This window comes from Chiroxiphia lanceolata, chromosome 10 (genome assembly GCF_009829145.1).
Source record: "Chiroxiphia lanceolata isolate bChiLan1 chromosome 10, bChiLan1.pri, whole genome shotgun sequence".
Lineage (NCBI taxonomy): Eukaryota > Metazoa > Chordata > Aves > Passeriformes > Pipridae > Chiroxiphia > Chiroxiphia lanceolata.
Window position 1 is genome coordinate 15,637,049 of NC_045646.1, and position 27,210 is coordinate 15,664,258.

At 38.7% G+C, this 27,210-nt stretch overlaps 1 protein-coding gene and 1 long non-coding RNA gene across 8 annotated transcripts; one reads left to right on the forward strand and one right to left on the reverse strand.

The window, feature by feature from the left end:
• Positions 1-1,754: 1,754 nt before the first annotated feature.
• ZBTB38 (zinc finger and BTB domain containing 38) lies at positions 1,755-26,674 on the reverse strand. Of its 7 annotated transcripts, none has more exons than XM_032697365.1 (4): positions 26,618-26,674; positions 25,804-25,869; positions 20,678-20,788; positions 1,755-7,673 (listed from the first exon to the last, which is right to left on the reverse strand). In XM_032697365.1, the coding sequence occupies exon 4, from the start codon at positions 7,671-7,673 to the stop codon at positions 4,095-4,097; it is 3,579 nt and encodes a 1,192-aa protein (XP_032553256.1). In that variant the 5' UTR covers positions 20,678-20,788; positions 25,804-25,869; positions 26,618-26,674; the 3' UTR covers positions 1,755-4,094. The 7 variants fall into 7 exon arrangements, with proteins under 7 accessions (XP_032553256.1, XP_032553253.1, XP_032553255.1 ...); XM_032697362.1 differs by lacking the exon at positions 20,678-20,788 and adding an exon at positions 24,903-25,338 and having other exon boundaries at positions 26,618-26,672; XM_032697364.1 differs by lacking the exon at positions 26,618-26,674 and adding an exon at positions 24,903-25,338 and having other exon boundaries at positions 25,804-26,150.
• Positions 25,289-26,509, forward strand: LOC116791431. Its single transcript, XR_004358745.1, has 2 exons — positions 25,289-25,353; positions 26,286-26,509. It is a non-coding gene; the product is annotated as an uncharacterized LOC116791431 (long non-coding RNA).
• Positions 26,675-27,210: the final 536 nt, after the last annotated feature.

Consider the following 27,210-nt stretch of genomic DNA (forward strand, 5'->3'; position numbering starts at 1 on the left):
CACTGCTGCACCTCATTTCTTGGTGGCTTTTCCTGTGTCCAACTTCTCACCTGCTGCTCACTCAGCAGTGGTGACGTTCCTTCCTCATGCCCACACTCCACATGGTGGTTGGGGGATAACAGATATGTTTAAAGGTGGCGGGCAGGGAGTGGCGGGGAATGAACTGTTTCATCACACCACTAAGAGCCGTATTTGTGTGCATGCAAAACCTAAACCTGAACAAAGACACGGGTTTGCATAAGCTGAATTTTAACCTGTTGGAAATGAGAGGTTCCTCTACAGTACAAATTGAGGAGTTGATTATGTACAGTTGGCTGTCTAGGCTGGCTGCCCTGCCTGGCTGGTGAACTGAGGCTAACCCGGGTAGTCAGAGCTTTGATCTGAGAGAGGAGCAGGGCAGCACTCTGAGAATGGACAGGTGTGCTTGAACTGTGTGTTGCCTCATTTTGAAAGTTAGATCGTGGGACTCTACTGCCTCCATACTCTCTCAAAAGTTATGACTACAGTTGGGGTTTAATGTTTTAACTTAATATCAGCTTTATTTGAAGCATAGACCTATCAACATTATTTTCTGCCATTGCCCAATTCCTGACACTCCCTTTTATTTTAAAAAAGCCTTGTTTTTAATCTTGCATACTATATTGAGAATAATGTTTCAATTGCATAATGTTCATTTTTTACCTCAAAGTTACATTTTGGGAGCATCTGTATGACAGGTAGGTCTGTGCAGCTAAAGCCACTGTTAAAACAAACACTGGTGTGCTGCCTTGCAGACTTAGGGGAAGGATTTATTCATTTAACAATGAGGATGGATCTTTGCTTTTGTGAGATAACCTGACAGCCAAGGTGTTGAACTGTCAGTGGTAACTGCTATATTAAGGATGTTTAGAACAAATAGTAGTGATGATGACATGCAGTGGCTTACTTCAAATGCCTGGAGTTTAGCTGTGTCATGCTATCTCATTTCACAGAAGACAGCAATATGATTGAGTACATTTGTTCTAATTTTACGTATGTCATAACTGAGGATTGACTAACATTTTGTTTAGATGCAAAAACTTCATGATGATCCACTTGTCTTTTTAATTAGTATTTGAAATACAGAAAAAAAAGTATTTGTTACAAGTAGCAAACTTCCATTTTTTTTTTTTTGGTTATACATCTCTCCTGAGAACCATCCCAAAATGACCTGCATAATTTAGCTTAAATTTAATTTTTACTGCAGGTTATAGACGAGTGACACCTAGCTGAAGGGGGAAGTACTTTGAATATGCATAGTCTTCCATTTTATATGTATCTTCATATTTTCATATGCAATTCGATATTTGCATTTTGAACTATGTTTCTTCATAGTAGTTCCAAAAAGTTCAAGTACAGCACGTAAAATACACAATCTGTATTACAGAGGTTATTATCAGAACTGAAAAGAATTTTTCAAGTTTCATGAACACGCTTAAGATGTTGTAAAGTACTAAACACAGTTCACCTGTCTTCCAAGTCCTCTGAGACACTGAGCAGGTAGATTGTGTTCTGCTGAGCACTGTGTTCACCCTAAACGGTGCCAGGAGATACCATCACTTCCCTTGAGCTCTGGCATGTTCTCAGTTTGCTGGTTTGACCCTAATGAAGGGATGCTTGGTAACTGTGTTGCTTAATCTTCTAACGAAATAAGTATTAGATGATATGTATCTGTGGATCTTATAGACTATATAGGTATTAAAACAATTTAAAAAATGGAGAGACTTACAGAAAAATAGGAATATGTTGTTTTAATTAAGCAAAAACAGAGTTATAATCACTCTTTCTAAAAATAAAATTAGACTCTTTATCAATCCTTAACATCTGCATTTAATATTTTCTTCTAAACAAAAATACAGATGTGATTATGTAACAAATTACAGTCTTTGACAACGTATAGTATTTACCTTCTCTTACACATACTTTAATTCTAATTTGGTCATTAATACTCAATTAATTACTGCAACGTGTTACTTGTAGTAAAAGTGCCACAACTGAACTATAAACATGACATTGCCATCTTAAAACTGCTTTGCTATAAACTGTAGAGAATATACAGAGTTACAAAGTTGTTGTGTTTTTATCAAAATATACAAACCCCCCCAAACCTAATGCAAGCTAACAATATTTTTCTCATGAACTATACAGTTATATAAAATATTTGTAAAATTATCTTTGTATTTATAAATATTCTACCTTATTTGCTTTGGTCTATATTTATCACCATACAAGTCCACTTAGAAGATATCTTTGTGTACTTTCTTTGAAGCATCATTATATTTTCCTGTGTTTTATTATTCTGTTATCCTTATTTAAATGGAACCAAAGCTACCATGAAGCCAAAATTTCTCAAGGGGTTCATAGCATTCACCAGTGATGGAATAAGTAAGTGGACTATATTATTACTTCAATCAATACTGTATTATCATTTCAATTGTAATTTTATTGTACCCAAGCTATAATTTCTCTTAAAATATTCAAGAAGACGAAGTTAAGTAACAAACTGTGAACCATCACACAGAATGAAGCTGAGGATCACTAACCCTTGTCCTGACTTAATTTTTTAACACTTCACAGGGATAAACATATATGAGTAATTGGAAATGCAGATACCATACAACAGAGCCCTATCATATAAAATGCAACTCGTAGACATACACCCGCTTTGACTTTTTTTGAACATCTCAGTTAAAATTTATCACATTTCCACAAAACAATGTTAATTGGAACATTTTGGTGATGTCTTTCAGAAGCCCATTCTAGCAGTCCTTAGTGAACTGTGGGGCTGTAAGGCTCACCAAGACCTTCGGTGTGGCAGGATGAGGGAGGCAGGAAGGCCAACACTCCTTCCTCCAGCCTGTTCCCGGCACCTCTCTGCTATGGGCCACGGGACACTGCGGCAGAGCCTGCCTGGGGCCAGGTGCTGGCACACTTGGGAGCACTGAGAAGGGACATTTGAAGGTTAAAAGTTGCATTTAAGGCATGGAGATGACAGGGAACCCCACAAACTGCCCCTGTTCCTGTTTATACACAAGGACTGCCCCAGGGATATATATGAAAGCAACAATCTTATTTACCAACTCCTCTCAAAATCAAAGTATTTATGGGGAATTGCTCTGTTGTTTGTGTCCAGGCATTATTCTAGGATGAGGAAGAAAACTCTGTCTACATCTCCTCTTCTTCTGAGAAGAAGGATATTTCTAAAAGACAGGAGTTGCAGACCCACCAGGAGGTGGACATTTCTATACAGGATTTCTTTAAGCTAGACTGTTTTAGGACAATTTCCTTAAGACCAATGCACCTGAATAGCTCTCCAGGCCATTGACATAGGGATTTAAGCAGTTTGGAAGACTGGCTATAATGACTTCTACTGAATTGTTATTAAATGTCTCAGAGATATCATAAATCTGGAATACTCTCCACACAAGCACTCAGACTTAACAGTTATTATGGTAACTACAAAACTGAATATGGAAAGGAAAAGAGTAGTTTAAACTCCTGACTATGTTTTGTAAATGCTGAGTTACAGAAAAGCACGGCAGAACTCAACTGTACTTCGGTACACCCGAGCCCATGAAACACTTCCCACCTTCACTGTAGAATACACTAGATTACAGTTATGTCCTTTATAAACACATTACTTTTTGTTTTAAAAAATGCAATATATAGTTTCTGCAGCAAAAAATCCTTCTACGGGATACACCATGAACCTACTTATTTCTTTTGCCTAGAACGATTCTGACTCAAAACCAGCACTGTAAAATAGTTCAGTGACCAGTTACCTGTAATGTTAAGTAGAAGGGTTTTGGTTGGTCATTTTTTTTTCCTTTCTCTCTCTCTCCAAGAGTCTATTGTGGCAAAAGTATTTTGGGTATTTCACATTAAGTTTGTATTATTGCAAATCCTAGTTTTTCTGTTATTTTTCCTTCTTTTGCATATACTGACACACATTTAGATGAAGAAACTTTATTGTAGTAAATGATACTAATCTGAGTGGAGACTTTCCCCATTCAATGCATCTCTATCTTCTCCAATATATAGTTTTGGATTTTGATTCTCTTTTGAACAGCTGTCACTCAGAGTATAACTTCTGGAGTTACACTTTGTGTATTTTTCACCTCACTTCCTTCTGAGCCAAGGAAACGTGGATTTTCCAGAAGTTTAGTGCTTTCATTGCAAAACTGTTCTTTTCTATCTTGTGGAGCTGGACTTTTGAATAGATGTTTCTTCTGGTGCATTCCCAGAGCAGCTGCTGTCTTGCAAATTTTGGGGCACTGAAAGCAAGCATATCCTTTTCCGTTGTGCTCACGGACATGCCTTTGCTCATGGTTCCTTTTGGTAGAAAGGTACAAGAAGCTCTGAAAGCAGAACTGACAGTGGTAGCGTTTTTCTCCAGTATGAATTCTTTCATGTATTTTGAGTGTTTCATTTAAAGTGAACGCCTTATTACAGTATTGGCAGACAAAATCTTTGACACCCAGGTGAATACGTTCGTGTTTCTGTAGATTTCCAGGAACTGAGAAACATTTACCACAGGTTTTGCAAGTGTAGGGCTTTTCCCCAGTGTGACACCTCATATGCATTTTTAAAGTGGATGGACTTTGAAACTGTTTTTGGCATAACTCACAAATGTAAGGCTTTGAAGTAGCTACATGCCAGTGCACGTGTTCTTGACCTTCTGCTGTGGAAGATGGGTCTCTTTCACAGAGCTCACAATGAAGATTAGGCATTTCTGTGTTGTCTTCCTGGCTGATGGCCTTTTCCTCAGGAGCATTCCTGAGTGCATACTCTCGACTGCACGTGTTGGGGCTTTCCATAATGGTGTTCTTGCTTCCGTGCTTTTTCCTCCATTTGGTCTTTTTCATTTTTCTTAGCTGTTTCGATTTCTTTTTTGGTTTGTAATTATAATAGGGTCTCCAGGGTTTATCACTGGAGTCCTGGTCACTTACATCATCACACATTTCTGTCAGTTCCAGGCATTCTGAGCTATAAAGTCTAGATGGGCTCTTTTCTTTTACCTCTATTTCTGGTTCCTCAGTTAGATTGTCCTGCTTGGACTCATGTTTAGATTTTCGTCCCCTTTTACAAAAAAGCTTGGATCCTAAAATATGTCTTTTTACAATAGCTTCATTACCAATTTTTACTGTTATTTGACACAGAGGTGCGACATTGCTGTCGGCAGACGTTCCAGGTAAGGCAGGCTTTGCAATGTATGTTTCAGTTTTACTTGATTCTTGGACAGTATTTACTGTTTTGCTTGATGAACCTCCAGATCCTGTGACATGCTGTGTATCCTCAGTTACTTCTGCTCTGTTGTACTGCAGCGTTTTCTTTTTCTCCTTAATAGTTTTTGATTTTGTAATGCACTTCCCGTAATTATCTGGTCCATACTTACCATCATCGCTTACGGACTGACTAGGCAGATTATCTGAAGATTCTGTCTTACTGTTTTCTATGGAAGTGATTGTTTTACTGTGCATGATTACTGATGAAACTCTGCTACTGTGCATTATAACAGAGGGTGCAGAACTGCTGTAACTGATGACAGAGGTGGAATTTTCATTCACATTACTTAAAGACACAACTGAGGAATCACACTCCTGAGAACCAGAGTCATTCGCAGCAGTGGAAACTCTATTTTCAGCTGTGAAAAAGTCCCTCTGCAAGTCAGAATTTAAGATACTTACTCCCCAAGAGGAAGAATTCTGAGTATTTGTGGAAGGTGCTGTATCATTATGTGAAGATGTATCCAAGGCCAGAGTTCTGTTGTTTGCTATTATACTATGTTGAAAATTTAGTGGTGGTAGCTCAGAGCTAAGAGAAGTCGGAATGAAGCAGTTAGTAGAAGTAGTTTCATTGGCCTGGGTAGTTGTTTGAACATTTTCATATGAAGAATTTCGGTAGGACTTGTAAGGCATTCGCCTGCATTTCATCGGTAAGAGCCTGTACAGTTTGTATGGGTACATGCTGGGTTTTAAACCTCCGTTGGCTGTCTTTTTATTTACTGAGAGACGATGGTCAATTGCATGGAAGGACTTCTGGTGATTTTTCAGTATATAGTAAGTCATGAAAGTCTCCAGACAGAAAATGCACTGATACCGCCTCTCCCCCGTGTGCCAGATCTCGTGTCTGGTGCGGTACTCAGCCAATGCAAACACTTTATTGCAGTAGTGACAAGGGTATGTTCTCCTCCACGAGTGCACATTTGCATGTCTTCGAAGGCTAGACAGTGTTACATAGCTGCGCTTGCAAACGACACAAGTGTATAATATCTGCCCATCGACCACTTTAACCAAATGATCTGTCTCTGGCAAAGTGCAGTTTGCATTGGAACGATCAGTGACACTGTTTTCAGACAACAGGGGCTCTGTGTTTGCGTATGAACTTCCATTCCTTCCCTCTGTAGCAGTATAGTTATCTGCAAAATTTTGTTCTTTTCCATTGTGAACCGATAAGCTACTTGATCTCATGCAGACTTGCTCATGACTTTCCAGTATATTCAGATTTGCAAACTGTTTGCTGCAGTATTTGCATATGAAAGTTTCCTGATGCTCTGAATGGAGTTGAAGATGAGCAGTGAGTGATGCCGCGTCACTGAATGATTTTGCACAACAGTTACAACTGTAAGCAGGTGGAATGACAGTTGTCTCAGATGCAGAAACATTAGCAGAACTGTCTCCCTCTTCTCTGGATAAATGGAAATCTCCTGCTTTATTCTGAGGTTTTGGAAAGGAAGTAATTGTCTGATCAGTAACTGCTTCATGCTGGGCTTCTGCAGTGGTTACTGTAGAGGCTGGTACTTTTGCTACAGCCAAACTCGTACTCTGGGGCTTAAAGGCTGGCTTAGGAGTACTACCTGCTTGTTTTCCCTGCTGAATGACTGGCGTGGCTTGGTGATTTTCATAGCGGTCCTCACCCCCCTGGTATGAAGGGCTGCTGTCCTGTTCCACAAAAGGGGCTCCTTGTGAAGTGTCTCCCCCAGAAGAAACTGCATAGGAGTGTTCAGCCAAGGTACTGGCTGGCTCAGCATCTTTGCAAACATCGCTTCTGTCGAGGCTGATATTGGGAGCTTGTATTGTGTCAGACACCTTTTTAAAGCTGGCCCTCAAATCAAGTGGAGAAAACAAACTGCTTTCTGTCTCAAAAATTGAGAATGCATTTGTAATTCGTGGTCCATTTGTCACAGCGGAGTCTTCGTGTCTCTTTTCGTGTTTTTCCTCTTTGACATTCCCTTTCTCATTAACACAGTATGCATAGGGGCAGGGGGAACTTGAAAAATTCACATCTGTAAGATCTTCCAGAAATGATATTCCCAGCTTTTTCCCTGCAGCTGCAAGGTCCGTTACAGTCTCCTGCCTCTTAACAACTACTGTGGAACTGTAGATGTAATTCAGTATTTCTGTAAACACTTCAGCTTTGAGATCATCTAACTCCAGTACGTGACCTGAAATACAGATAGTACGACTCCAAAAAATGTTTTTAAAGTAAAGGCTTGAAGCTGCCAGCACATTACTATGGGCTTTAAATTTGGTATCTTCCACAATTATGGTGACATCACAGAGAATACCCCGAATGCGCTGTTCATTTAAAATGGAAAGTACAGTGTCGCTGTGGAAGTCATCCTTGAGATCCTTTGAATGGGACATGACTGTCATCTACAAGAAAAAAAAGATATTTAGAAGGCATTTTTCACCCATTTCAGTTACAGAGCACAGTTATAGTTTCATACAATTTTTTTTATTTATTAACTTTTAAATTTTAAGAATGAGTAAATCTCGTCATATTATTCCAGGTTTAAGTCATCTTACGTTCACTGGTGCCAACACCACTGCAGGAAATGTATGTACAAATGAAGGAGGCAGGAGCACCAGCAGCTTCCCAGCAGGAGACAGAGGATCCCCCCTGCCCCCCGTCATTCTGTCCTCCATCCCCTGCTTTTCCCTGGGGACTGTGGCTCCCAACTTTTGCTGTACCAGGGGGTGCTCCTGCTCAGCTCACACTGAGTGACCCTGAGCCCTGGATGTGATTCCCCAGCACAGGCAGAGGGATCTGGCAGATAGAAGGGGAAGGCTGGATTGCTGTGGTTCCATGGATACGGAGGACTTTGTTTTCTGGGGCTGTTTGTCAGACAGCGACTTTACAACACAAGTGCATTTGATCCCCCTACTAAGCTGATATTTAAATCACATGCAATAGAGCTTCAGTTACAGGATAAGGCTTTCTAAACAAGCGAATGCAAAAGGAACACAATCTGACAAAGAGCAGTGGAGTACATATAACATTATTTACATGAACAGAATATTATTTTTTAAATAGTGATTAAATTTTATTAGATAAATACTTTAAATGAGTGAAAATTTGTGAGCAAATCAAGTAGAGAATAACAATTGTTTTCTTCAGTTATAGTTTAGATTTAGTGTTCACACTTTATAATTTCATAGTGTATTCTTAATTTCTAACAAATAATAGGATTTAATTGCAATAGTAAATACCATTAAATTACTGCCAATACATAATAATGAGGTTTAATGATGACCAAATAATTCTATTAACCAGGCTGTTACTGTATGAATATACTGGTTTATTCCATTGAGATGAAATATGCAAAATACAAATGAAAAACAGACTGGAAAAAATGAATTAATTTGACAATTGAATTTGAATTTTGACAATTGATTTTTTTATCTGTTTAAAATCTCTGTCTTAACCAGATGATTTTTCTGTTTTGTTCAAAATTCAGATCTGTATCATATAATGAGGTTTGTTCCTTTTTTCCCCCATCTCTGTGTAGTGTTTTCAATTACTGCTGCCCATTTCTGACTTCAGGTCATGAAGAAATAGTTGTTCTACTGGCACTTACAAATCACTACAGTAAAAAAAAAAAAATCACATTATTAAAGACCCTTTTCTTTCAACTTGTGGATCAAAATGCACCTTTAAGAAAATTACCAATGCAGATATTTTGTAAGACAGGTTAGGATAGTACAACACTGTAGTTCTGAGTTAGGAATTACTTTCTGAACATTCCATCTGCTGCTCCAAACTTCAGTGTTCAGCTGGAAAAATTTTATGATGACCCTTGCTCTGAAATAATTTACATTATGAATGCTAATATATTTATTAAGATGGGTTTGATCCAAATGGCAAAATAAAGGTTTGACCCATATTCACTGAGCAAACAGCAATGGCCATTTAAAACACATTGGCTCCCTCACCCAAGCAATTGGGAAGGAACCCTTTCTGGAAAATAGGGTCTTTCTCATGAAGGTAAGTAATACTGGGCACACATCCCTGCCCTCACTAAGCTAATGACACTTTGGACACTTTATCACAAATCCACCACCTACTCTACTGCAAATCAAATTACCAAAAAGCAATTACAACCTTAGTGTGAAGACAAACAGAATGTACTATGAACAAGACCCTAAATTGGTACGTGATGGATGAAGCTTTAAAGTAAAATTTGTCCCTTGCAGCATAGCCACTGTTTCTATCAGCAAGTTGTTGTCTATGCAAATGGTCAAAGCTTCCAAAACTGTAAAATGACTAAGAATTTTCAAGGCAGAGAATTCTGAACAAACAAAATTGTGATTCACAAAAATACCTCTAATGCTTACATATGCCACAGATGTCAAGAAATTAATTCATCAGTGCAAGAGTGATAGAAATGTAGATGAATATTATTTTGATTAAAGGGACACTCACAGTAGCTGTAAATCTAGATGCATTGTTTTGTGCCTTTTAAACTTAACATTGTAATTTACAATGGGTTTGTTTATGACACTTATTTTGCTTAAAATAAGAGATATTTACTCATTTGGCATGATAACCTGAAATTCACAATGCTTAGATATGGTTATCTGCTTTGGTTCAGTATCTAAAATCCCACATATAATTGCAGATATTTCTGTAATATCGAGTCTTTTACAGAAAGCATTCTGACAAAAACACTTTCCTTGCAGCAAGCAGCCACTGTCCCATAATTGATTCTTTTTTCTCATTGACAATGTCTGAGATTACATCTGACTTGCTCATGTGATGTGGTATTAGAAACCAACTGTCAGACATCAAAAACATTTCACAACAGGAGCCACTGATAGGGTTATTTCCTGAGTATAGGAAATAAATGATGTCAACTCTACCTCCCAGTGAACTGCCCCACAGGAACTTGCCTGGTTTTTTTCTGTTTCTTTATTGGAGACAGCTGGTTGTAGTTCAAAGACACATCATCTGACAGACTGTTTGCTAAGTGTGTCAGCCTGCTACTGCTATGATGAGAGGCATACAAACACAAGTGGGTTTAGTACAAGTCTTATTATTCAACTTGCTATTTAAAAATGTATCCTCCTAAGGACAAAAGTGAATATTTTAAATTTCCACTTGCACGTATACAGATTGACAGTTTTTGTGGTCCTGGATATTTTGGTATGCTCAGTAAAATACCAAACTAGACTCCTTGTGTCAACATGGTAGAAACTATCATTTGCTATTTGGTAATTTAATTTTTTTTTTTTGGCTGCATGTTAAACCATATGCTATATATCTCCCTGGAAAGCTATAAAAAAAATCCAGAGAAAATTCATTTTCAGAGCCAACACTTTTTGCTTCTTCCATCTCCACCTACGCGCTCCCCAAATAGCCCATGTATTCATGTCTGCAATGATTCTCCACTGCCTTCTATTTTACCTGTCGTGCTTCTTGTATTTGCAAAAAATGGGTCTGAAATGCTATCAAATCAGAATACCCTACCTAGCACACACATAAATGGAATATTTTAGGAATGTTTTACATTCCATTTGGAGTTCATACTGTAAAATGAAAACCTGCTCTTCACTTTCCAAGGGAGCGCTACCAAGACCAAAATACACAGAGAGCAAACTCTGCAGATGTATTATTGTTAAATATTTCTGATTAAAACACAGGGAAGTCAATTTGGAATGTAACTATTCTTCTGTATGATTTTAATTATAGAATTATTGAAGAAATTCTAGTATTACTCATAAATGTTGCCCAAAATATATGTAAATACCACCTGACCTACTGAAGGGCAACAAAACTCTTCAGCTGACTGAGCCATCCTTTTCTGACACAAATATGTCTGTTATTTTTACACTTTTTACTCTCAATCCAGACATAAATAATTTCTGAGGAATATGAACAACCAGTGTAGTACAACCTCATGGTCTTTGGCACAGCTATAGATAAACTTAGTTTATGAACAGCAGAGTTTTTTCTTGGGAGTTATGGGTTCTATTTGCAGATTTCCTGCAAAAACAGTAACAGACTTTAACTCCCATTAAGAGTTGTTGAATCACTTTGAGAAATAAGAGTTAAATATTCATCTAAAACTTAAGTGTGATGGTCAGCAGGCTGATTAAATTATAAGTGGTACCTTTTCTGACATCAACAGAATACCATGGCGGGACAACAGTCATAAGTGAAAATAAGTAATATTAAAAGTTAATGTCAGTACCAGAGATTGAAGCATCCAAACACAAATTTGACTGCTTATGCCTCACAGATGGCCACTGCTAATTATAAATACTACAGCAGCCAGCTCTACATGAACAATGCTGAAACAAGAAGCTACTGTTAATTTTTATATTAATATTACTTTGAAGTCAACAAACGGATCACGACAAGTTTTACTGGCAAATAAATACCAAATATATTTTTTTTTTACTACCAAAGAGAACTGTTGCAATCTAGGAATATTCTTTTAACTTCTGCTAAACTTTTGAAATCCACTGCCAGGCAAGTGTACCCCATTACATATGACAAGAGATTCTTTTATTCCACTTCAGTCAGCTAAATTGGAAACACAGGCTAGTGGCATAACTAAAAAACCCCAAAACATTAGGGGCAGTTGCTAGTACCTAGTCAAAATAAAAATGAGCAAAATAACTGATGAACTGTAGGAAGAGTTTTCCTGTTTTCTTATTCCCTAGATTTCTACTGGGATTTTGAAGATGCTAATATTTTCTGCTGCTTACCAACATGACACTATGGAAATACGTTCACTCCGTAATTTCCTCATGTTCAGTCTCACCCCACTCTGTTAACCTACTTTGCAGGGTCTCTCTCTGTTTCCAGGCTGCTTCCCAAGCTCAGAAGGGACGTTCCCCTGTATCTAACTCTCCTAAAGGATGCCATTTTCTTCTACAGCAGAAATGGGGGTATGCATCACCAACGAACAAAAAAACCCAAATTAAGTACACACATGGCCTATATCCCCCAGATCTGATCCTTGCTCACCTGGAATCCTGCTGTCCCACCATCCCTGTTATGACGACTGCCCAGCTTTTTATGGAATCACTTCAGCAGTGCCCCCTGGGCACTATGGCATGGCTGCCCCGGTCAGGGTCCCTGCAGCCTCCTCACAATCCCACGCATGCAGGGCCGTGTTAATGATGTCTAGGGCCGTGTTAATGATGTCTAATGATGTTAATAACGTCTCAAGATGTTAATGATGTCTAACGCCGTTCAACAGCTCGCAGAACCATGCGGGACAGCGCTCCGCTCCATGGAGCTACACCTCATTTCTACAAGTACATTTAGAGCTTCATTCTTTTAGACTCTCGCTGCTCACATCCTCCTCCTTTACTAGCGGACACTTACTTACCTGGTCTGTTTGTTAAAGCCTCATAAGCATTATAGACTTTAAATGTTTGTTTTTCAGCCTGGCGCTTTCCTCTTTTAATTCAGACAGCTGGGCGGGGGGGGGGGGGGGGGGGGGGGCTGGAATTTAGCCTAAGAATGTGATGTCAGGTTAACAGCCCTCTGAAGCCAGGTGAGGAACCCCACGCTCAGAGCTGAGACTCTTTCTCACTATTAACTTTCCCACCTCTCGCTCCCTCCTTTACGCTTCCCACGAACTTTTCGCAACGCACAGAAACAACGTGCACGGCCTGGGCAGCGCCTGGCTCAGAACACCAGAGCAAGCCGGGTCTGTGGGCGCTGTGACTGCCCCGGCTGTAGGTAACCACAGCCCCTCCTTGGTGCCGCGGGCCCCGCTCTGACCCGGGGGTCCCACTCTGACCCGGGGGTCCCGCCCTGGCTCCCGCTTGGCCCGGGGCGGGGGGCGCGGGCGCTGCCGGCGGTGCCCGCGGGGGGGCGCTGCCCCCGCGCCGTGACGGCCGCGGCCCCTCGCGGGCAGCGCGGTGCGAAATAACCCCCTTTACAGCCGCAGGAACGCGCGGCCCCGCAGGCGGTGGCTGCGGCCGCTGCTATCGCCTCCTAATCCCGCACCGTCCGCGCAAGGCTCGGGCTCCCGGCGCGGCGGCCTCGCTGTGTGTGCGCCCGAGAACGGCGCGGCCCGCGCGGGGCCCCGCTCATGGCGGAGCGCTGTGCCCGCGCTGCCCCTCCCGCGGGAGCCGCGTACTGACCTGCCGCCGCTCGGTCCCTGCCAGCGCCGCGCTCCGCCCGCGCACAGAGCAGCTCCCGGTCCCCGGGACACCGGGCCATTAACGCCGTGTCCGCGGGCTCCCCGTGGGCGGGCGGCGGTCGAGGGCCGGGGCCGGGGCCGCGTTGCCGGCCCGGCGGCGGGCGGACGGCGCGGCCGCCATTTTGCTGTGCCGATCCCGGCGATGGGATCGCCCGAGGTCTGCCGGGCAGGGCCGGGCCGGGCCCGGCGCCCTCCGCCGCCACCGCGGCCGGGCCCTGTCCCTGTTCCACGGCAAACGCCTCGTGCTGGATAACTGGGACAGCGGGATATTGGGCCTGTCCGCCAACCTGTTCGTAGGCAAGGACTGTGAATTCAGAAGGACGAGGAAATGCGGCGTTCCCAGTTCCCAGCCCCTGCTCCACCGCTGTCAGTGCGGCTCTGTGCCCATCTCTGAGAATTACTCTGACACCTGCCTCGGCACTTCGAGGGCCTCACTGTTCTTCCAAGCCTTCTCCCAGGAAGGAAGAGAAAGCAAAGAGCTATTTATCTCAAGACATGCTGTCTCCTACCACTTCCCTCCAGAAAGCTGAAACATTTCCTTGAAAAAAATCTGAAATAAATTACATTTGGTTACTGCAGTATAGTCACATTTACCCTTTTCCTTATCTGATTATAGTAATTATATATATTTTTAAAGCATAGACTAATGGTACAAGGAAGTTATGTTAAACAGTATTCTCACTAATTTAGGTTTTTTTCACATCTTTTACTGCCTCAGGAAACAAGCACAACACTACCATTAGTGCTTCATAAGCACTGACAAATGCTCATGTAGATAAAGAAGGACACAGCTTGATTTCATTTGGCCTGATGCTCCAATACATTTGGTACAGTCTTCCCAGATATTTTCTCTCTCAGCCTTTCACTTTAAATAGTCAGCAAATGCTGTTTTCTCAGGACTTGGAATTATGAAGCTTAGAGAAAAAGTGGGCTTTGAGACAGGTGAAAAACATTATTAGAAAAATGAACAATTTGGGGTTTTGTCTTAAAGATTGCTTGAAAATACTTTGTCCAAAGCTAACCTGTGCTTAGTTTTACAAGGTATTGTGTACAAGGCTTCATTGGACAGTAGCTCTGTTTTCAAATCTTAAACCTATGCGTTAGAAGCACTGAATAGTAGGAACTGATTCATTTTAGACAAAAACAAAATCCAGAAGCATGAACTATTTTGTCATTGTCATATTTGATGGGCCTGGACGTCAGAACTTTGCTAGAGCCTCTTCATAAAAAGTGCTGCTTATTATCTTAGGAAACTATTTAATATCAACATAAGAAAATATAAGGAGGGGAGGTGTTTTGCCCCCATCATTCTATCTTGGAACTATCAGTGTTTTCCTGGTTCTTTAAAAGATACAGAAAGAAATTTGTTCATGTCAGGCAATTGTCATAATTTCAGTGACTTCTCTATACACACCTCTTCTTTCACTAATTTATACAGTTCACATTAAAAGATTATCTTAGAGATACTGAATATCTCCATGAAGAGTATAATTCCTTCTTCTGAATCACTGGAATTCTTACTTATAAATTCACCTACTGAAGCAATGAGTATGCTTCTAAAATCTACTATATAACTACTTATAAAGTTTATAAAAATTAGAAAAATCAAAAAAACCAAAAGGATCTTAAGGCATCAGTATATACATAATAATATGTATTTATGAAGATTTCTGACACAAGTGCCACAAGAAATATTTGTGACAAGTGTGTTGTCAGTAACAATACGATAAAATGGATTAAATTAAACCTGTTGTAATCCTTTAAAAGAAAGAAATGCATTACTGAACAAGCATCTTTTTTCATTACATGAAACAAATTTAAGGAAGATTAGGTTATTAATTCCCCCTTAATCATAATTATTTTAAATTATTTTGAAAATCAGATACATAACCATCATTTGTACAGCTGATACCTCCCACTTAGAGACATTAATTTATTTGTACTTGACCACTGGATGCTCTGGCAATCTTTATAGACAAAATAACAGATTTGGAGGAAAGTTGACTTTTTTTCTTTCTCTTTTTTCTCTCTTTTTTTTTTTAACAGGGTGTTTTTTTAAGGCAACTTCAGCTCATCCGCTAAAAAAAGAATTATCTTTTCTGTGACTAATACTGTAATTGTAGGAACTAATTTCCATATATATATATATATATATATATATATATATATATATATATATATGACTTGAGCTACTGGAATTCACAGTCCCATCAGCTCCTTGTGTATTAAAAATATTCTTCATAATAAGAATTTTTTTCTAAGGCTGTCTTGGCCTCACCCAGGATTTATCATCATAATGTTTCATGTAAAACCAACTGCATGCTAAGTAAATGGGGGTGCTGGTGCTGCAGTCAGACCCGTGTGAATGGACTGTGGTGACAACTGTGAGAACTCAGACAAGATTCATTTGCATGTGCAGTCCTGATTCCAGGGTATAAGCCACAATATAAATTATATACTTTAAAAATAGCTATCTTGCTAGTGTATATATACCAATTCCTATTAAACATATAAATGTTTGCATATAACCTCACACAAATATTATGTTCCTTTTCAGTGGAAGTCCAAGTAGTTTAGCAGTGGATTATTTCTAATATGGTAAAATTGCAAGGTACAGAGAAAATTGTCAGAGTTTCTTTAAAATGTATAAAACAGTTCCAAGGTTACTGAAATGGTGGTGTTTGGATGCTTTGCTGAAGTCTGATAATCTTACTTCTGCAGCTGGTGGCATGTGGCATTCTTTCTTTAAGAGTATTTCAGACTGCCTGGGAAAAAAATGTTCCAATGTTCCTCAAGCAGTTTCAGCTCTTAAGGTACAGCAGGAAACAACATATATATAGCATTACTCAGGCTTGCAAATTCATCATAAGTAACAGGAGTTTGGCCAGGACATGACTGGTTTCTGTCTCAGTGCCTACAGCAGGCCAACCTATCCATAAGGAAAACTCCTGGATGGACTGTTGTCTTCCTTGCTCTCACTGCTGAGCTCAAAGCAGCCAGTGATGCTGCTGAGGAAGGAAACACAGCTCCTCAGCTCTCAGACACGCCAACACTCAGAAGTGAGGCACAGGAAAGACCCAGCAGCCCAAAGTGGCTTCAACTCCCCTTCGTGTTACATGAGCAAGGGTAAGAGTTCCTTTGTGCAACCCTCCTCCTTCTCTCAAGCATTAAGTGGAGGGAGAAGAAGGGAGAAGGAGCACGGTTACAGTGCTTGCAGCAGCCACCTGCTCCTCCAAGTCTGGTGGAGAGGAGAGAAACCTGGGACAACTCATTTGGCTCTCAAACTGTGAGCTGTGCATGTGCACCAACCAAGTCTTTCTCCAAAGTATGCTGCCTTTATAAAATTTAGGCATGGCCTAATCTGGGTCCCATTAACAGTGAACAGAACATAAACAAGCAGTTCATAAAGGTGTAACTACATCTTTTTCATCAGTCTAAAAAAAAAGAAAATGAAGCAACAGCAATAACTGACATAAATCCAAATTCTTCTTTTGCACAAATTACAAAAGCTTATGTTGTACTGGTACTAAGAATCAGCTGACTTTACATCTTGCTATCTCTGAACAATCTTAGTATTATTTTCCATTTAAGTCTTTCATTTTTTATGTGCTGCTGACAAGCCATTTTCTAGCCGCCTACACTTGTGTGGCATATCAGAGTCCTTAGCTAGCACAGATCAATTGCAAGCACGAAGCTGTGTTTACAGACACAGTGACAACAACAGACATTTTTCTGTTGTTGACTGCTGTCAAATGTAGTGATCTATACGTTTGAATAGCTTTAAACAAAAGGAGCAAATGAAACATTTATTATTTGCTCATTCAGAGCAATTACCATGTGGTATTTTTTTGCCTGTTAGGTTATCAGAAAGATAAAGTATTGAGCTTTTGAACTCAGTTGAACTCAGTCCCTCATTTTCCAATTTTCAGAGGAAACATCCTTGGAATATGGGAACCAGCATTCACTGCACACTCAGGGGCCACTGTTATTCTGGGTGAGGTGTGCTGGGGGCCAGGCCAGTGCAGCCGTTCCTGCCCTTTACTACAGCTGATGTAGCAAATCATGCGAGACTGAAAATAGAGCTAAATCCCTTTTCCTGGAAACACCTCATTTAGTTGGTCTGCCAGAGGGCTGGACACAGCCATTTTGAAAACTAGGATTGTTTTTAAGCTGTTAACTGGCCACCACTGCTCTCCAGTATCCCTTAAAATATTCCAAAATATTTTTGGTTTTGCTGGTCATATTGGTGAGCCAAAACCAACGTGCAGGTGATGGCTATTGCTCTGAATCATCACTCTGTGTGGTCAATATTATGACAACTTACTGGACACACAATAACTTTGTATGCTCTTCTTATGCTCCATTTTGTGCTGACCTAAGTGGCTCAGCCTAAGTCCTACTTTTCCACCCTCCTGCCTTTGCTCATGCAGTGGAGAAGGACTGTAACAAAAGCAGGTAACAACTGGCAGCAAGAAGAAAGTCTTGCTGCTTGCTCTGCCACCAATATGAACTGCTCAGCTGTGAGCTCAGCTCAGATGGGGAGCAACAAATAATATTATTAATAATAATTTAAAAACCCCAAAAACAAAACCACAAACCAACCAAACAACAGTTGACTTTTCTCTCTCTGTAATAATTTCCCAAACTCTTACTTGCTCAAAGGCCTTAATGGTATTGTAGCATGTGATGGTGTATAATCACATTGTTTATGGTTCAGGATCATGAAAAGATTCATGTGACAGTGTTCAAACTGTCTGGAATTAATACCAGATTCTTGTATTGATTCTCAACTGCTGAGAATTAGGGAAATGTTGAGCATTGTCAGGATAATCTTCATTTCCTAAATCTAATTGTTATGTATGAAGTCTTCTCTCTTACTGTACGCTCCAAAAAAAATAAATGGGAATCTTTTCATTGATTTCAAGGCAGATGTAATTAGACTACTGGTCACATAAGCAACTTCTCAGATTACACACACTGAATTTAAAGCCAGGATTTGCAGATTCCCATTTTCCCTGTCTTTTTAATTAATAGGATTTTAGACTTATTTCTTAAAAATATGTAATTTTGGGATAACCCAAAGCATTGTATACACTTTTCATTCCAGATATAAATTAATACTTTAAGAAGAAAGGCCAAAAATAACCTGTACATAAACTTGCTGAAGTCAGTACACAAATTTGACAGAACTGACCTTATTTATCTGAGCTTCTTTTTAATCCAGGGCTGTAAACCAAAATACTATTATACAAACACTTGCACAGAAAGTATGAGTGCTGCCTACATGCTACATCCAAATATTATTCCAAAAGTCTTTGAACAGCTGTTATTTTGACTTCCACAGCTTTTTCTCCAGCCCTGCCTTTTCCTGTCATTGACTAGTAGAAGACAACACTTGGGTCTTATCTCTTGCCCTGGGTACATTGGATAGAACGAGAGTGCTGCAAGCAACACCAGCTTCATTTTTATTTAGTGCCTTTAGTTTGTCACTGTATAAAACAATATGATCATGCTTGCTTCTGACTGCTGGCACAAGATTCAGATTCAGAATGCCTGAGCATTTCTGAAAGAATGTAAACCAACCATCATTTCCATCCACATTTTGTTGCTGAAGGCAGTGCTATGAGTGTTCAGAATCCTGGAGAGAGGTTTCAATTTGCAGACCAAGCCTACCACACCAATTTCGTCCAGTTATCGCAAGTCCAATTTAAAGTGCGATGAGTTAAAAAATCACAGGAGATATTTCCATTGAAAACATGGGGATTTTCAGTTAAAACCTCTGAGTATTAGGAATCCACATTGGGCCATGCCCAGAAATCTTTTTAAATGGTGATTTTCAAGATGCATGCATTATTGTGAGCACATGGTATGTAAATGCATGGGGCTGCTTAATAAGCATTCACTGACACACATCTGCAGCTTTGCTAATGTACCTTTTATTCATATGTGGTTGTCAAGGAAACAGGTTATGGCCCAGTATTCTATCTCAAATATACTGAGCAAGTGTTCCATGATAATTTACTTAAAATAGGTACAACTTAGGTTTGGCAGCTCATTGCTTCTGTAAGTGCAGGTGACCTGAATTTATCTAATTTTAGTATTTCCCTGATTAATTTAAACCACCAGTGCCATTTTATTGTCTCTGAAAATCTGTTACCATTTTCTATGTCACACAACATCATGTATTAAAAATAAACTTAAATACAGAAAACAGTTTGAGGTATTCTAGGAATCAAAGAGGTTTTTTGGCTTGTGGGTTTGTTGTTTTTGTTTTTGTTCTTAAATTTGGTTCCTTATCATACATTCTGCCTGGTAACCTTAATTACTTATTTTGACTTAGAGATACCACAGCATGAACGACAGTGATGCAACAAACCATTTCCTACAGAAATTTGTGCAAATAGTGCTACTGAAATCAGTGGAATTTCTCCCTTTCTGTAACGCAAATTATATTCTTTGGTACAAAGGACCACATTAAAAATTAACGAATTAATCAGGATTTCACTGATTCTTCCATTCAATACATACGTATCTTAAATTTAAAGCACAGATATCAGACATATTCATTCTAACCAAGACTGTTATGGAACATTACAATAAGAAAAAAGGAAGCTTCTAAAATCTGAAAAAGATGTGCAAAATGCGAACTGTTCTTTTGAAATATCCTGAATATTTATCGCACTGAATCTACAAAGTGCTCTTTCCAGCTCATGAATCAAGAGGGTTTTTACCATCCCTGATTATGGCCACATATAAAGTTAGAGATTCTATGAACTATACACAGTTTAACCAACACAACAGTGTCAGAAGTGGGCACTGGCACGAAGAGTTCTGCCTTTCCTGTGTGGCACAGGTTTGTAATGAGCACTCGTGACTGGGATCTCGAGCTGACATTCTGGCAAGCTCAGAGGTTTGCTTCCCTACCAATCTGTTTGGTTTGTACAGATCATTGGTGGCTCTAACAACCTGTTTCAAACATCTCTTCTGCCTGATTTTGTTTGTCCAACCTCTATGGCAATAGAAATCCAGCAGGAGCTGGAAAAATCCAGCAGTATTGACATGAGAATAGAGCAGTGTGGTACCATAGCGAGAACAACTCTTAAATTACTATAATAAATTAGAACTTAACAGAAAAAAAATTATGTAATGCAGTGGTTATAGTGTTAAATATTTTATCTCTAATTCTATGTGATATCACCCCATAAACTTACCCACCTAAAATCAGGTTGTTCTTCTGTTAGAGCCTTTTAAGAGTGGTATTGACAGGTATTTTCGGCAAAACCATCTCAGTAATTTTTGTAAACTCTGTGGCTACTGTGTATCAGCCTGCAAAGGGAAAAATCCAGATGTAATACTGAATTATTGGACAAGTACTAATTTCCGCATACATTATGTAATTCATCAGAATTTTCCCTGGGGTGCTGTAGGACTCCAAATCTACATCTGTGAGGCTTAGAACACACCAGCAATAAAACAGTACCATTAACCAAACTTCTGCTGCATTGCTGCATTGTTTTATTATGGTTTAACCTGTGTAGTGCAAACTGGACATAATGATTCATAATATGTTCTAGACAGAAATGTAAGGACATTTTCAAGTTTAAAATAATAATTTCAAAAGATGTTTCCTTTCTTCTCTTTCTATTCCACCCCTTTTGGTCTCTCTTGTCACAGATATCATCAGAGTATCTGTGATAATGACATTTCTAGGCAATTCTTGTTCTCTGGAATATACTTCCTCTATCTCTCTGCTGAAATGATTATTCATCCTTCTCAAACATGCGGATTTTGTTATTATGTATCAAACATCCTAAAAAGGTTTTCATGTAACAGTATTAAAATTATTCAGAACAGGATTTTGTTTCGAAGATACTCAGCAAAATTAAATTGTTCCATAGGGCAATCGCAGAATCGTACAGATAAGGCCTTGTGACTCAGCTGATAGGCATTTATACAGCAGCAATGAGAGGGAAGCAATTAAGAACACAGAGATGCATCTTCCATTTGCAAATACACCAAATACTCTTACAAATAACATTGTACAGGAAATACAGGATCCATTACTTTGGCTTTTAAAGGTAAGAAGGTGAGCTAATTTTTTTTTGTTGGTTTAGCCGAGTACATTTCAGTACAGGTTAATTTGAATGAGAATTCTGTAGCTCACATCGCCTCTAACAAAGGCCAGAATGAAGGAAAATTGTGTTAAGCCGTTATTATTACTTCAACTTCCAATAAAGGCATATTCATAAGTGACCAAAATATGGTGACTGGAAGCTTAAACAGCTCATTTGGAGGAATCAAACAGTAAAAGTTCTTACCAAAGATAAAGAATTCCCAAATTTGGTAATATTAGAATTCAAATACAATATTATACATAATAAAGCCTTTTTAATACATACTAAAGCAATTTATGTGATAAAATACAACAGGCACTAGATGCCTCGAAAGGGTTAATTGGTACCTGTTCATTACAACCAGAATCTGTCTAATAGTCTGAGAAATATTATCTGAATCCACTGAGAGACCTGCAGTTTCAAATCAAAATGAAGTTTAGAGGTAGAAGTAACCTTAAGCAGAAATGCTATCAAAAGTAGAATAATCTCTGAGTGAATAGTTTTTGAGTTTGATTTTATTTTTACTCATGCTTTGTATAGATTTTCTGTTTGGCATAAATGGAATTTGCATGTTTAAAAGAACAAATTTCATTTATAAAAAGGGAGGCTCAGTATCAACAATTAGACTTCTAGATAAAACTGAAAATAAAACCCACAACAAAATATACCCCAAAAAACCCAACAAGCCCCACTAATAGTAATATCTGCAGGCTGTGCTGGAGGTGGGAAAAACTGCACCTACTCCTCCTTGCCCGGGTTAAACCCCTTAGCCAAAGAGAATAAAATGGATGAAGTTTACACATTTCTTGTGGCACCTCTGGCTACAACATTCTGACACTGCATTAGCTGGAGGTACCTCTGAACTACGTACAGCAACCCACATATAACAGTCAAACTGGAAACAGCTTGCTAATTACCAGACTCCTCCTCAATAAAGAAATCAGTTTCTTTAGCTGGAAGAAATTACTGTTCACAGGCTGCCAATGAGTTTTTCCGGACTCATGAAAGCACTTGAGTTCAGTCATATTAATTACAAGAGGACTCGCACCCCTTAACAAAGAGCAAATTGCCAAATGGATTTAAAACAACCATAGAGAAGCGTGCTCATGGAACAGAGCTACTTTTAAAAAATGCCTTAAGTGGGTATGCTTGAACACAAAGACATAATAAAAACAGTTTATTGCTAAGTGCTCCATCCTTTCTAAAGATAAATATCAGCGGCAATAAATACACTGCTTCGACATATCATTTGCTCAGCAATTTCCTTTAAAAATAACCACACAAAAATAAACAAAGAAATGCACTTTCTTGCTACATGTAATGGCGCACTCCATATTAACATTTTAGACAGGAGAATAATCAGCAGAAGCAGGCTACTGGAGATAAATCAGATTACAAAAAATGCAAACTTTAATATGTCACTTGAGAGATGTTGTCTGTTACGTTTTCAGTTCTGCTTCTTTAGGTGGAACAGAGGAATATTGCACTGTGTTAAACTAATCTTACAATTATGAATCAAATGGGTTTATTATCATTGTTAAGCATTTGCCTATTACAACAGATGACAAGTCATATTCCTGAACAGTTACACTCTGTTCATTTGGAATGCATTGAACTGATATATTTAGAAATAAATGAGAATTAATTTGATATTACTGATACTGTCAAGGCTATTATTAATAATTGGCTGTGCTTCTAAATGCGTCCTCTGCATTCATTTTCAGTGCTGGGTCCTCATACACACAAAATATACTTAGTCATTTTAAAGCCAAGGACATGAAAGGAAAATGGCTTCCCTGCTGCAAAAGTCTCATTGCAGTAGTGAGAATTTCTCAAGTCACGTACAAAAGGGATCGACACGGAGATACACTACGTTATAAGCTCAGTGGAGACATTTAGTAACGTCTGATTTTGCATAGGCAGTTACCTGTGGTACACATATGATTTTACTTAACTGACACTGTAAAAAATAATAGCTAAAAATAGAAATAAAGAATTATAATACTCAAATTTTGCAAAATCTGTAAGGTCTGCAAATTACCGCAGACCACAAGTGACCTTATTCTCTGAAGGTTTGTTTAAGGTCTGACAGGAGTTCTTTGCAGTATGCTTAAAACCAGTTCTGTACCTGCACTTCAGTATTTAAAGAAAGCTTTATTAGCATTACTGTGGCTGAATTCAGAAAAGGTGAAAGAAGGTTTAAACATACTTCTGATTCTCTAAATTTCTCAGCTGCTAAATATTTCAGTAATATTTTTATACTTGTGATAATGAAACTATCTCTTTATGTACACATAGTACAAACCTTGACCTACATGCAAGGCGAGGCTAAATTAAAAAAAGAAACCAGGGTACGTTTCTGGGAACAACCATTGCAAAACAGGAATAAAACAGGTTTTTGTGTGTACAGCCTTATAAACATGGCATCATTTAAGAACTGATAGACACATGGAAACATAAAATGAGATCAGTTCTCAGTTAGAACTAGGAGGAAACAACCATTTCCATTTGCATTGTGATATTGCTATTAAAGAGAATAACATCTTTCTACATCTCTACCATTGAACCTTTTAAAAGGATTTGGTTGCCAAGGAAACTGGTTCTGGCCCAGTATTAATCTGAAACAAACATATTACAAAAGTTGGGGTAAGTAATACAGTACTCATAATTATTTTTATTCTTAATGCTCAAATTCAGATTTTTGTATTTAAGGCTGTTAAGTTTTTACTTCATAATCTTTTGTGTGTGAAGTAAAACACAGTGAACTGATACTCAGTTTAAGCTGACAGGGCCATCTATATCAATCTTTCTCTTTAAAGTCCTTCTATCTTTAAATAATAAGAAATACTGGAGTTTTATGTTTGTAGCTAATACTGAAAATATAAGCATTAAAACATTATTCTTTATTTAATATTTCGCACAAAACACAAAACCGCTTACGACAGAATTTAAATATTTTTCATTTTTCTAATCTATCTCAATTGTTATTTCTGCATTTTATCTTCAAGCTTAGTAATGCTTATAGTCAGCTTTAAAATGTAATGGAATCAATAGGGTTTTCAAAAATTCTTTTGTTGCATAAGCGTTGCCACGCCCTTAGTACATATGATTATTTTAACAGACATGATTGCTCCACTTTCACAATAGATTTGAAAAAAACAGATATGAGTGACTGTCATGCCATTATGTGAAGCCAACAATTTAATATAGGTTGTTTTCCTTAACAGTTAAGTACATTTTTAAACTGAAAGCTACATTCCAAAGCCCATTTCATGTTCTTGCAACACTGACCAAGAAAACAGTAAAACATGCAAATCTCAACCTACCTGCATGTGCCACTTAGAGCAGTGTTAGCATGGCAATGCACCCAGCCATTTTTATGTAAAGCGATGGAGATAAGTTCTATTCTTGGTCTTCTTGATAATTTTTTAGAAGCAGTTGTCAAAATTCAGATGGGAAGCAGCTTGAATAGACCGTGATCAGGAGAACCGAGTTTATCAACAGGGAAAGCAGGAGTGGGAAAAAAAAAAACCCCACGTCCTCATCCAAGGTTTTCCGAAACTGCAACACAAGGTTGGCTTTTTTTTTTTCTCCTCCTCAGAGGGTTCAAAGCTTGAAGCTGACCACTGCAAAGGCCACTTGTCACATTTACTGAAAATCAACCTATTGATATCACAGCTGAAAATATAAACTCGACAACCAAAGCCCATTGCACAACGTGGACTGCGTAAGAGTTAAAAATAGATTCGACGTGCCTCCTACCTGCATAATAAATATGTAAGTTTCAAGTGCTTTAATTCGATATTCACATTAATTAACAATACAATATACATTATTTAAACTACAGTAAACGCAAGAAGAAAAAGGGTGACACCATCTGGAAGCACAGTTTGCTTTTTTTTTTTTCCCTTTCCAAGGGCTAATAATGTAGTTTGAATGTGATGACAAGCTAACAGCTCACCACATTGCAAATGAAAAAAGAATTCTTAAGGTGATGCTCAAATATCTAAGCCTGTAATGAAGCACAAACCACTCTTCACTACTGCATGACATGGCACACAGACCATTTACATACTCAGATAGATACTAGGCACAGTATAATGAATTCAATACACAGCATGCACACAGCACAAGCAACGTTAATCCTGCCTGCCATTTTAGGCTTGCAGGAGTAAGATACATACTGCAGCACAGCTCTGGTAAGGGAGGAGGCAAGGGACAGCTCACCTTAAATGCAGTATCTGATTAATGTTGTAAGTGACATTGCGTATCAGCTACAGAGTCTTGGTTCAACTGGGTGGGAGGGAACAAAGAAAATTGTCATCAACTGGTGATGCAAGATGAGCTCCAGTCACTAACACTGTTAGCAAACTCCAAATTCTACAATGATACAGTAGTAGGCATTTCAAACTCTTATCAAAATCTGCTTGTGCAATGGCTGAGTCGCCTGCCGAGGAAAACAAAACAGTCTTCTTGCTTATTGGAGAAGCGCTGCAGCGACTACAGTAACATCCTCTCGATGCAGAAAGATTTCACGTCGCACATATTAAATCCTGGATGCATTTGCTGTGCTTTCTCAATTTTTAAGTCTCTGAATTAAAAAATAAAATAAAAAGCCAATGATAGCAGAAATAATAGAGCTAAAAGTCTAATGTTCAGACAAATAAAACATTTCTTTTTCTTTCCTTTCTGTTTTCTCTCTTTTACAGTCCATCAAAATCCTGAGCAGTATTGACAAACCACACGAGCACCGGGTCTGACTGCATGATCAGCTGTCTGTGTCTACGCTACACCCTGTTAACCACAAGCAGTGTTAGAGCTAAATATATCTGCAATGCAGAAACGGTAGGTGCTATGTGGCATACAATTCTGATCAGTTTTAAGACATTTTGCTATCCTCAGATATAATAAATAAAAGAAAATTTGGTGCTGATCTCTGTCAAGCATGGTATCTGTCAGACTTACAGAACATAAAAGCTATCCTAAGTACACTGACCTAGATAGCACTAAGAAGACTTAAGCAGCGTACGAACATACTCACTGTCAAAGCAAGGAAAGCGAAACAATGATTGTCTAATCAAACTGAAAGCAACAACTCACTACCACAGTCTGAATTCCAAAATGCTACGTACTGTATATGCACATCTCATGTTATTGGAAGACGCAAAGCTCCTTTGTTTTTTTTTTTTTTCTCGGAGGCTTTTCTTAGCTACGGTTGCACAATGACATTCTGACATCATGGAGGTCAATGCAGATACTAAAGTGCTGTCGTCTTTAAGGAAAAAATAATTTTGAAACATAAAGCCAGCAGAAATAATAATTAAAAATATCACATCACCTACTTAATGGCTTTCTGTTACCTTCTGAGATTAATAGCATGCATGTTGTTCAGCCGCTGCATACGTTAAATTGGTATCACCCTCTGCAGAGACTGCAGGAGTAATTGTGGGAATTAGATTTTTATAAGTGTCAAAAAAGGCTTATTTTCTGGAAAACTTAAAAACACAATAAAATATTTTGCATGTATAATGAAAAATATGCAAAGAGAAAAACATTAAAAACTACTAATCTGGTTTTTTTAAAACGCCTGATAAGCAAAAATGGTTCTGTTTTCATTGTCACTGTGTCTCCAAA